Source organism: Priapulus caudatus, unplaced genomic scaffold (genome assembly GCF_000485595.1).
Source record: "Priapulus caudatus unplaced genomic scaffold, Priapulus_caudatus-5.0.1 Scaffold71, whole genome shotgun sequence".
NCBI lineage: Eukaryota > Metazoa > Priapulida > Priapulimorpha > Priapulimorphida > Priapulidae > Priapulus > Priapulus caudatus.
This window is the reverse complement of record NW_014577132.1, coordinates 653,649-665,852: the sequence shown is the minus strand read 5'-3', so window position 1 is coordinate 665,852 and position 12,204 is coordinate 653,649. Positions and strand designations below refer to the sequence as shown.

General features: G+C 41.7%; 1 protein-coding gene across 4 annotated transcripts in view; it reads right to left on the bottom strand.

Annotated features, from left to right (window-relative positions):
- Window positions 1-845: 845 nt before the first annotated feature.
- LOC106821407 (inner centromere protein A-like) overlaps window positions 846-12,204 on the bottom strand; it is a 14,070-nt gene continuing 2,711 nt past the window's right edge. Inside the window, exons 2-17 of one of the 4 annotated variants that reach the window (XM_014826190.1) lie at window positions 11,937-12,083; window positions 10,503-10,619; window positions 9,903-10,381; window positions 8,573-9,714; window positions 8,141-8,380; window positions 7,671-8,023; window positions 7,388-7,517; window positions 6,399-6,629; window positions 6,040-6,174; window positions 5,382-5,653; window positions 4,649-4,831; window positions 3,924-4,022; window positions 2,928-3,036; window positions 2,250-2,446; window positions 1,899-2,032; window positions 846-1,222 (exon numbers count right to left, since the gene is read on the bottom strand). In XM_014826190.1, coding sequence (XP_014681676.1) covers window positions 1,011-1,222; window positions 1,899-2,032; window positions 2,250-2,446; window positions 2,928-3,036; window positions 3,924-4,022; window positions 4,649-4,831; window positions 5,382-5,653; window positions 6,040-6,174; window positions 6,399-6,629; window positions 7,388-7,517; window positions 7,671-8,023; window positions 8,141-8,380; window positions 8,573-9,714; window positions 9,903-10,381; window positions 10,503-10,619; window positions 11,937-12,073 — 4,170 coding nt within the window. In that variant the 5' untranslated portion in view covers window positions 12,074-12,083 and the 3' untranslated portion in view covers window positions 846-1,010. Of the gene's footprint in view, window positions 1,223-1,898; window positions 2,033-2,249; window positions 2,447-2,927; window positions 3,037-3,923; window positions 4,023-4,648; window positions 4,832-5,381; window positions 5,654-6,039; window positions 6,175-6,398; window positions 6,630-7,387; window positions 7,518-7,670; window positions 8,381-8,572; window positions 9,715-9,902; window positions 10,382-10,502; window positions 10,620-11,936; window positions 12,084-12,204 lie in introns of all 4 variants that reach the window. The other 3 variants (XM_014826187.1, XM_014826188.1, XM_014826191.1) reach the window with 3 other exon arrangements.

The window sequence follows — 12,204 nt, the reverse complement described above, 5'->3', positions numbered from 1 at the left end:
TTGTAAATAAATCATGTAAATATTTGCGTTAATTGAAAAAAAAATGTTAAACAGATAAAGATAGAAAAATACAGAAAACAGGAAAATAATTAGAAATTAATTGATAAGTGAAGATAAGTGAACATAGTGCAGCACGAAACATGGCAAAAAACCACCCATATTCAGTTTTAGTGGTGAAATTATAGGACCGATTCTATAGAACTCAGATAGCAACCTTTGTGCTCTCCATAACATCTTTGCAGTTTTTTCAATTGCATGTGAATCAATGACCCTTTCGTTTGAATAATAGTATTTAATACAAACTGTATTAACCAATCCCACCATTTAGGAATTTGCATGTAGGATTGATTTCTTACTAAATCCTAAATGCCTTTAGGCAGATAGCATGCCTAAACCATGATCAAGCAATAATAATACACGTGCACACGCCTGCAATATTTACAAATAATTGTCTGTTTTCTCATCACTAGAGAAGGGGTTAAAATATCAAAGAAAAGGTTTTATGGGTTTTCATGGTATCAACAGGAGCACCAAGATGGGAATCCCTGGATGAATTGCTGTTCACAGGAACAAGACTGGCTAGAATTGAGACGTTCTAAATATTGTAATGGAATTCACCAAGAGAGCAGTAGTATTTGTGAAATTTCCTATCATACAGCACAAACAATTTTCACATAAAAAGTTGAGCCAAACATGCTCAAACAGCAGTTGACCACTTCTAGTAAGTAAATAAAGTTAACCATAGCTATGACATCTCACAGGATAAACACCCATTAGTTCCGTTAGTTCCATTAGTTCCGTTAGTTCCATTAGTTCCATTAGTTCCGTACAACCATGCGTTTGTTAAGCGCAGCAACAATTAGTTACGTGGACAATAAACGAAACAGCATTTATCCGCAAACGATAGACACAGAAGCTTTATAAATCGAGAACGCGGTGAAATCTAGCCTACATAACAATAACAGCATCGAGCACATATTACACGGGGATTCCCTCCCGGGCATGGATGATTACGGATGCATGCTGTTGTCGAGAAACGAGTACTCGTCACCAGGATGCTGGATCGGCGTGCGCCAGTGAGCTGAGCTGGTGCGCTTGTGGAATCGCGCTCGCAGCTTCACAAACATGTCCTCCAGTTTGGGCATGTCCATGACGTCAAAGATTTCGTTGATGTCTGGCATTTCGTAGTGCTGACTGATGATTGCTGTCTTCAGCTGAACTCCTGGGAAATATGAACGGTGTTGCTAATACTAGTTAAATGTACGTGTGTGTTGGAGGCAGTTTGATATGTTAGGCGGTAAATTTCATACGTAAAGTTATGCATTCACGATGTAAGCTTAATGCATAGTGTAAACTTTACGACCGGATTTAACCACATTATTACTCAGACAATAAATTCGGCTCCAACCACCATGATGCTTTATTCAAAAAGACCCCGCAAGCTGCTACGATGCGAACGTTTGCGTTTCTGTTTCTGTTTCTCTTTCGTGTTAGTGTTACGGTTACGTCAGAGCATACGTCAGGGCTATATACACTACACATAGTTACTATAAACAGTTGTATTACACAAAGTTGTTGTTACACAAAGCAGTACGAGACGAATAAGATTATAAAAAAATTACACTAATTATTCCTGGACCAATGAAAACCATTTCCTATGAGATGACCTCTGTTGGGTAAATCTATGTAGTAAGTGGAGATGCAATAATGTTATAAAATAGATAAGCAGCCCATAGCGTGATTAGCATGGACCTGATACTATTTAAAAGACAAACAATTGTTCACAGCCAGAACATTGTGGAATTGATAACCAATAGAAGACACGATGCAAGCATGTTCCGGGGAGCTGGCTCTAATGCTAATCACATTGAATCAGGTTTTGATGAAAAATAGTTTACCTTGTGCCCAGTCAGGTATTCTCTTGCGGGGCTCGTCTTCGTTGTCGGTGGAATCATCTGAGTGCAAATCATTGATGTTGTAACAGTCAGTCTTTCTCAGTTTGGGCTTCACTGCCTTGGGAGTTAGCTCATATCTGAAAGCAGTTAACATCAGTTTATAAATAACAGCTTAGGCTCAGCGCAGCTCGCTTCAGAATCATCAAACAATATATGATGTATTTCCCATCCCTCAGCTCTAAACGACATTGTTAAACAATAAATGCAAAGCAAAATAATGATCACAGAGATGTTTTATCAATCGTGCTTGGCAGTGTGCATGGAGAAGGAAGCCTCCACTACACACATACTTACGAGTCAATGTTGTTCTTCTTTGCCTGCTGTCCCATTGCACTGCTGTTATTGTAGGTTGAGTTGAGATTCGCAGTACTGTTGACAACCTTCAATGCATTGTTGTGTTTCTGAATGAGCCGGGCAACCTCTTCTTGCCTCTTCCGATCTTCTTCAGCCTGCCTCTTTTCCTCAGCCTCCTTCAACAAGTGCTGACGTGCCTGCGAGTATTCGTACATTGTATATGTATAGATAAAAATACCCACGTCGCAAAAACGAAAATGGGAAACTGTTTTTTTGGATGGCATATAAAAAACTAAGCAGTTACCATAGAACTGTTTTTCTAGAAATTGTACTGAATGGTACGAGTAATCAAAAAGTCAAATAACAAAAAGCGTTTGCGAATGAGCCCAAAATTACATAGGTTGCGAGCCTACTATATACATTGTGTTCAGGTTTAGATGGAACCATTTAACAATCTTGTCCGGACTTATATGACATATAAAAAATTGGTTGGTTGCCACCTTGCCATTGAACCATAGGAATTGGTCTGACTGCCAGATGGAATTCATCAGGTTCCTACTACAATCGCTACATTCGTGCCTAACCATAAAAAAATAACAAAAAAGGTTTGATCGAGAATGTGAGAAGCAAGTGATTAAATAACAAAGTTTCCATATTGAACAGCTGAACACTCCTTACTATTTCTCGCTGTTTTTCAATCTCCTTCTGTGCAAGTCTATCTTTCTCCCTTTGGCGTTCCAGCTCCATCCGCTTTCTCTGTTGACGCTCCTTTTCCAACACCAATTCCCTAAAACAGAATATTTAATTTATATACTTGTAACAATGCGTTGGCTATGTTTGCCTATGCTGTCCTAGGTAGTTTTCAGCCATTTTAAACATAAGAGCTGCTACAATGTAGGCTATTTAAAGTTAAAAATCCCTGAATATATACCCTACCTAAAAGCATGATTGTAGTATTAAAGAAATGATTTCAAACAGTCTTTCAAATCATTCTCGTATCTTTCCGACCATTACAATACTTACTGGAATTGGTTGCGTAATAACAAGTGTCTACAGTACAGCTAATATGTCTTAGAACATTCGTACATTCCTTTCGTTCACCAAAATATGCAACGATTGAATTTATTTGTTGACTTCTTGTTGATGCAGTTACATGATGATGCAACTTGTTTCTTACAAGACCCTGTGCCTACACTTTATTAATAAGTAACTTGCATTAAGTAATAGAGATACTGTACCAGTCTAAAACCACTACGTCACTCAATAAAATGCACTTGTCTGGAAATTGCCAGTTTCAAGGAAACGAATTTGCGACACGAAAGAAAGTGGCTGCATTATTTGCAATTTATATACCATAACAGAACAACCCCATAGTAATATTTATACTGAAGTAATCAATTACATGTTTGCTAATAGGTGAGACCTAATTTGTCTACATTATTTTAATTGTGATTCATTTGAGAGATAATAATTTACAAAAGGTCATGAAATGTTCTTAAAATGCTATGTATATGGAAGAAAGTCGGGCATTTCTTTGGCTTAGTTTTATCGCATAGATCTATATCGAAATTTGCTTTTAGTCTTGACGTTGCCTGAAATTTTTTAAAGGTTTATGAAGATGGGCTAATAAAAAGATCTCCCCCCCCCCATTAGCCGAACTACATTACTGCTTACTTCTCTTCCTTCTGTCGCTGCCACTCCCTCTGTTTTTCCTGCTCTATGCGTTGTTGCCGATCAAGCTCATCAATCCGCTGTCTTTCTAAATCTGCCAACCTGTGTAAAATAATAAAAATTGTATTACATCATCGTTATCTATAAAGAAACCTTAAAATCCAGTACAGCTGAAGCAGTCCTTCAGAGAAATGGGTCAAATTGTCTTCAAGATAACGTAACTGAACGAATAACTTGCTTTGAAAGTCTATATAATGAGAATGTCTCATGAACACACCCCTCGCACCGCGATCAGCTGGGAACTGCCAAAAATGAAAGGAGACCTAAAAAAACATGGCTGGTAACATTCAAGAAAAATGAATATCACTTCAGAAGAGACAAATGGAAACTGGACATGAGCATGAAACATCCCTGCTACCCAATGTGCAAACTAGTATGGGAGGAGCTAACCTTGTATTGGTACGCAGTGCTATGGTAATTTGAGCATATAATAACAAGAGGAAGCGCCTGCCTATCGAGCATATATATCATTTACAGAAATATAATATTAATGTTTCACCCAGTTTAACGCTACACCAACTAGAACCCAATTGAAAATGCACAAGCAGGTAGGAAGCTAAGAAAGCTTATAATATAGCAAAAGCGGCCGTAGTGCCATGTCACGGTTACTCAGCCCGCACGCAAGTTAAGGCTTTCATCTCGGGAATTTCCCCTGTTCTATGACGTACTTTTCGTCCTGGAGCCTCTTCTGTTCCGCCAGCTTCTCCTGCCTCTCCTGTTCCTCAAAATCTCGCTTCCGGATAAACATCGCGTCATGCCGGAGCTTCTCCTCCTCCTGCTCCCGGATGCGATTTAAGCGCTGATCGTTCTCCTGAATGCGCTTCTCTTGTGCGTTCTGCTGCCTCTGCATCCTGCACAAGAAACACCGCATTGTAATGTTATTGCATACATGCAAGGCGGTGACATGAACAAAAGCGCGGTCCGCAAGGGCAATATGTAGTAATATTTTATAGCGGAATAGTGGGGCACCGCACCCTGCTTTATGCATGATCTGTCCCACTACCCCCAATCTACAGTACATCTGCCATTAATCCTGTCAAAATTATGCACCAATAAAGAAACAAAAGCATAACGTGTAATGCGTGCCTTGTATAGACTATTAATATGAGCGAGAGGTAACGCGTGTAACTTTCCAGTACGCACTCGATATGCCAATGGGCTAGTTGATCAATAAAGCCAGGCCTCATGTGGCCCCCCTAGAACCATCAGTGTAACAAAAACTTAGCATAGAACAATAGAACAAGTGCTGTCTTATGTCATGACTGAGACAAAGAGAACTAATACATGTGCAATAAACGTGCTGCATGTATTGTAGGTTTAACATTCATCAACTTCATCTTTCCCATGGCGTTCTATCTCCCCTTGAATTGTTGAGGGGGGGAGTAAATCGTCGCTCTCTACCTAAGTTCTTGCTTCTCCTGCAGCAGCTTCTCCTGGCGCTCCCTCTCCTGCGGGTTGCGCCGGTGCAACCTGCTCTCGAGGAGGAGAGCCTTCTTCTCCTGCTCGGCATGCTGCCGCGCGAGCCTGGTCTCGAGCACGCGCCTGGCGCTCTCCTCCCGCTTGCGCTTCTTCTCCAGCGCAAGCTCCTGCAGCATCTCACGGCGCTTGCGAGCGGCCTGCTCCTCCTTCTCCTTCTTCCTCCTCAGCTCGTGCTGCCGCCGCGCCTCTTTCTCCTAATGTGCGCGAGACCAGTAGAAAAATGCCCTTTTCAAAAATTTTCCCCATGCTTTCAAAGGACAGGCTGCCTCGACCGGCTCAGGACTCGACCGGCTCAGGACTCGACCGGCGGATCTGAGGCTTTCCACCAGTTGAAGGGGAGCATTTACATGACATTGTGATGATGGGATTGTAAGCAGAGGGTTAGGTCCAAACATTATATTAGTACAATTTTATACGAAATGATAATCTAGATCACCAATTGCTCAATCACACTAAGAATGAGTAGGAGAAGTGAAAACATCTATTTGCTAGTTTTGAATGCAATATTAGTAGAAATAGGCAACACCATTAATTCGAGTTAGAACAACTATGAAACATAAATATGAATAAGACAGCATACTTGCACCGTCACCTTCTTAGGTGAATTACGGCTTATAAAAGAAGAGATGATGCCATTAGAAGAAGTGGGTACCACCAGATTGGCTGGCCTTTTGCTAGCACTGCCAATGAATGTCTTTACTCCAGGTCTTATTATCTAACAGAAGAGAAGAATAAATGTTTTTAATGTTAGGCTCTCTGTATATGATTACTACACAGATTTGCTAACTACACTACTATTGATGACAGTATTTATGACATTATTCAACCTTTTCTCGCTAACTGATATTGACACGTCTGACAGATTTTGTGCAAAGGTTTGCGACAAAGGTTGCACAATGCACGTGTGAGCCAAACACACAAACAAAAGCCCAATATTACCTTGTTGGAAGGACATGTGTTAGGTGTGATGCGTCTTTCTGAACCTGGGTTCACCACCTGGGCGCCTCTCGTGCGTGTAGGTTGCCGGTCTGCAGACCCACCATCTCCAACAGTCTCAGAGTCAGAATCGCTCGATGTCTTGCCTCCATTCGGTTTTCTACTCATCCGAATGATGTTTGTTGCTTGCCCATTGTGCTTGAAACGTGCTTGTTTTGCACGTGCAGAACCCGACTTCAAAATGAAAAGAAACAATATGAAATATTCCCATTTTCCATATTTTGTAAGTTATTGCTTCATTAAAGTTGCTTAACCACGCAGCTAAATGCATATATAGACCTACTGTGAGCTCGTCTATGTTGCAAAAATTCACTAGAACTCATTTGTATTGCTACTTTCATAACATTTCTTCTTAAAATCTAACCGAAATTACTTCTCTTAGGAGCGATCGTTAACAGTTCTTTTCTATGATAAAACAAGTTATAATTCATTAATATATATTATATGTTTATTCAGTACAAAATTGTGAAATTTGTTTAAATCATATCATTATCTATATTACTTATGCAATCAAGAAACAAATACAGTGTTTTCGTTCCAGGAACTATTTGCGCTAGCGTAGGGCTACTGCTAGCTGTGTGACATAACAACATCGACATAATTTTGAAAATCCCAATGTTTGTAGCACTTCTCTGGCTCAATGAGAACATTTTGTGATGTTTGCACACTGCAAGTATGCTCACAGTAGGTATATATAGGCTTTTTGTTGCGAGCTTTATCCGTTTTAATGATCGAAAACAGGTGATGTCACGTAGTCTCCGAGCTCAGCGAGTACATGGACGAACTGCATACACAATAAAGCTGCACACACTCATCACACTAATCTCACCTGCTACTTTGACTGCACACATAACATCATGAATCAACAACGGCACCGGTCGACACACATGCAGCACATACACAGTCGCACATCCTGGCCCATGGTGGCTTACCAGATGCGAGTCACTCGGTCTCTTCCTTGAGGAGCGCTTTCCACCGTCACTATCAGTCATCGCCACCGGGTGTATAGGTGGTTTACCCGATGCAACATCAGCAGCAACACCTTTCTTCGGCATTTTTGACCTAGTATAAGATGATCATATGAAAACCACAAAATGGTATACCACGGATTGCAGATACTCGCATTGCATTGGCAAAGAACAACTCGAAAAAAAGCTGACATTGAGTATGCATGGCAATGACAGACTTGTGAACTGGCCACAAAAGGGTCCCTACCTAGTGATTCTCATCGGCCGCTCTGGTGGGGTACAGAAGTCTGAAGCTTCGTTATCAGTGCTCTTTTGGCTGGAACTGCCTCTGTCAACTGGCGTCTCAGCGCGGCACCGTGCATTCTGGTCAACTGCTCGGGTTGTTTGCCTTGGTCGAGCCTCGGTCGGCGTGGCCACACCTCTCTCTTCTTCACTCTCTTCTAGCTGACGACCCTTACCCAAACCGTCTGGAGCAGAATTAGCTACCTGATTGCAGGCTGCAACACTAGGGGAAGAACACGGGGAAGTCCTGCTCTTTAGCATCTGTCGGGTCTTTGTGCGCGTGACACGCTGTGGTGCTGGCTCACTCGTCTGTTCAGGCTCCTCAGCTTCCTCGTTGCTATCGACGACGGGAAGGTCTTTCACATCCATCTTCGGCTGCCGCACCTTGGTGCGCGTGACACGCTGTGGTACTGGCTCACTCGTTTGTTCACGCACCTCAGCTTCCTCGTTGCTATCGACGACGGGAAGGTCCTTCACATCCATCTTCGGCTGCCGCACCTTGGTGCGCGTGACACGCTGTGGTGCTGGCTCACTCGTCTGCTCAGGCTCCTCAGCTTCCTCGTTGCTATCGACGACGGGAAGGTCCTTAACATCCATCTTCGGCTGCTGCACCTTGGTGCGAGCACTGCGAATAGGTTTCGACACCGGTGGGACAGTCGGAAGTGGTGGCGGCATCTGTAACGTGAAGCAAAATGTTCTATAGCCCTATACATTGAGGGCCAGCACAGACAGTTGTGGTCAAGAGTATTTCGGCACAAGTCGACTGTGATGAAAAGACAACCTGGAGGTAACTTTATAAGCAATAATATATAATAATAATGATAATAATAATAACAATAATAACAGTATAGCTTCGACCACACTAACCTCTTCATCAGTTAAAGCTATGCTTCTAGATCGTCTACTGCTCCTCCTCAATTCTGCGGCTGCCTGTTTCACATCTTTTATCATTTGCATCTCCTCCGCTTGTTTCATCAGCTTCTTGCCAAGCAGGGAGGAGCGTCTGTGGCCATGCTGCAGGGACGCACGGTTCAGCATGGCACTACTGAGCCGCCCTGACCTTCTTGATACACTACTTCGTCGCCCAGACCTCCTCGACACACTGCTACGCCCCGCCGACCTTCTCTCATTGCTCAACCGACATACTTCAGTGGTGTCACCGCTCAACGAAGGTCGCTGGATTTCAGCAATTTCCTGTTTGCTAAGGTTATGCAGGGAAACTATCGCTTCTTTATCCACAGCACCGCAAACTCGCTCGACGCTGTCTTCCACGATCATCTCCAATGGGGCATGCGGCTCGTTGCTATCCGGTTTTATCACATTCGTTTGTGCGGACTTTTCTGTGGCTTGCTCTCCGTCGGTGTCTGACGATGCATGAATGACAGACGACTGCTCCATGCTGCAATCTGCTTTCTCGGGTGTTCCAATAATCTGATGGTACTTGTGCTTAATCGCGCACACAATGTTTGTCACCATCACTTTTGCGGACATCATTTTTGGATCAACTGGTGACGAGGAGACAGACTCTGACTGGTGCATCAGAATAGACTTGTTCACACTCGTATTGGCTGCAGAACTGTGTGATATGTTTACAATGCTCGCATTCTCTGCGATGGCTTCGAAAGCCTTTACTCTAGATTTGACTGGTGGACTTGCGTAAGGTGAGAACCTTTCAGTCGGCGTTGTGGGGGTCATTTGCTTACTTGATTGACCTAAAAGCAGCTGTGTTGTTGGTGTGGAGACTGTGTCAGTGATTGCAGCTTTCGAGACGTGGATCTCATCTGCAGCAGGCTTGATATCTACTACCTGATTCAATGGCTTTGAGACTTTTGGAGTTTCAGGATCAAACACTTCAATTCGATCTAAAACAATGACAGGACTAAGTGCAACACCAACGGCCATAGCCTGCTCAGTTTCAGTTGGACTACCTGCCTCGAAGACATCACTGTTTGTACTATCCGAGCATCCGAGTTCCTCTGCCAAAGGTTCCTCTTCAGTGTCACTTTCCACTGCAAAAATTACACGCATCAATATGTTAGTAAAGCTGCACAATACATTTCGTTTGTATACACTGTACAATTGCATTTTAATTGTAAATTATAAAGATACTAGAAACATTTATACAATGCAAACTTTATAGATTATTCTTTTACATGATAACTTATCTACAAACACATGTCTAATCTTTAAAACTCACCTATATGTATAATTGATGATTTGGCATTTCTTTTCTTTCTACTTAACTTGCATCTTTTTGGCTTCTTCTTGGGAACAGGCTCAACTTCTGCCTCACTCTCTTTGTCACTGTCTGAGTGCAATTCCACCACTGGTGCATCTTGGGGTTCTGCTTGTTGTTGTGGTGGCTGCTCACTAAACGCCACATTGCGAAGCTTGTTTTGGTTAGGCTTGATACGCTCAACTTCGGCCAAGCACGTTGCTGACATAGATGCCAGTCGCTGCTGACTCGGAAGCCTTTTACGCTTCATAATCTCCAGCTGCATAGACCACTTCATGGAGGCAATGGGAGAAGCAACCCGCTGTGGCCGACCTCTTTTACACTCCAATACCACATCACTCCCCTCTTCTGCGATGGCATCGTCGGGGATAGACAATGCAGCATCCACATGAGTCTCGACGGTCAGCTTGCGCCTTGCCTTGGGCTCATGCGTGGCTTTGCTGTAAGTACGTATGCGAAAGATTTGTTAGCAAGCCTTTCAAGACTGAAATGAAATCTGCTGTGATGGCACGTTGAATAGAGATTAACTGACGTTTCATTACGGTTCTAGTATACGAGTACCTGAGGCTGTCGTTGTTTTCATCTTCATCTTCATTACAGTATTTTGGCACAGCTTTAATCTGACGGCATCTTCCCCGTTTTGTGCCTGGTGTCTTAGGGAGTGGCTCAATATCAGGCCTTGAAAATATATTGATTATGATTGATGTAAAACAAGGATGTACATGTTATACATGAACTCACACTATTCGCTACCTATAATAAATTATCAAAATCACATGAACACCCTAGATATTGTATTTAAATGTCCATAATTATCTTCCTATAAGTCAAAATTCTCACAACATAGTATTAGTCACATTTCTTGGCTTCAACTCACTTTGTTTGAAGTTCTAACACAGGTCCACCAAAAACCTTATAAGCATTTCTTTTGCTTAAGCAAAGACAAACACTACCATTGTGACAGTTATTTTAAAACAATGTGGCCATGTATAGTGATTTCACTGTTATTGTTCATGTAAATTTGAACGACAATACCTTTTACGTAGAGCAATAAGGGATGGATATATACATTACATGGGATTCATGTGAAGGGCATGGATGCAAACCAGATAGAGCAGCCAGTGGGGTGCATTGTAGTGAGCACTGTTCAACTGTGCTCAGCGGCAAGTAAGGAGAGCAACCAGGTCACTTGCTTTTAGTGCCATGGAGGAAATTCAAGTCCCATATTGGTCGTTACATGAAGTAAGGAATGGAGCAGGGAGAATATACATGTCTATTCCTCCTAGCTTAAAGGGATAAGTAGACTCTAGGATTTTACTGCATACAACTGTACTTACTGTGTAACAAATCGTCTATACCCACACGTATTTGTTGCCAGATACCTAATTTAATTGTTATAATTAATTACACATCAACGCTACGAAATTTGAATGGCGCCATGACACCCGCGGCCGTGCTGCCACCCCCATAAAAATGCGCATTTGACAATTTATTTTGCACGTTACAGACCGAGGGCTAATCACAAAAGTGCAATTATATTTATACCTAAATGCTATTTAACCGAACGATATTCATTTTAGAGCAAATTTATCCATATTATAACTGAAACTATATGTCGTTTATAAGATATTACATACATCCTTTTGCTTTTAAATTAATAAATAAGAAACACCCTCGGTCTGTAGCCCTTAGCTGAAAAGTGGTTTTGCGCAACTCATCAGATCGTGCGCTTTGAGTGGCGCCACTGTCGTTGTAATCAAACTGTATAGTCGTTAGTTTTAAAACATTTTTTAATAATAATGGTGATTGAACCATGAAACTTTTTATGTAGCGTAATTTTAACCTAAATTAACTGAAAATAACCCTAGAACCTAGTGTAAACGATCCCTTTAATAAAACAGTGAGGAACAATGCTATGGTTGCTACTAGGGCCGTAAAATCAAACTGAATTCCATTGGCCTGTAGTTAAACCACCATGATATATCATAGACATACCTGGCAAATGCTCTCTTTGATTCCACAAGAATTTCTTCGAGCCAGGTAAAGTGTGCCTCAGTCCTAGTTTTAAAATCTGCTATATTTTTTATTGTTTCTAGGTGTACCGAATAGCTATCCGTTGTCGATCTAGCCATCGTAAACGGTCTGAAATATAAAAACAATTTCAAGTTGAGGCTGGATATATTATATAGATATTACAAGGAGTAAGATAATATAGATCTATAAGATAATATAATATAAGATAATATAGATCTATATTATCTTA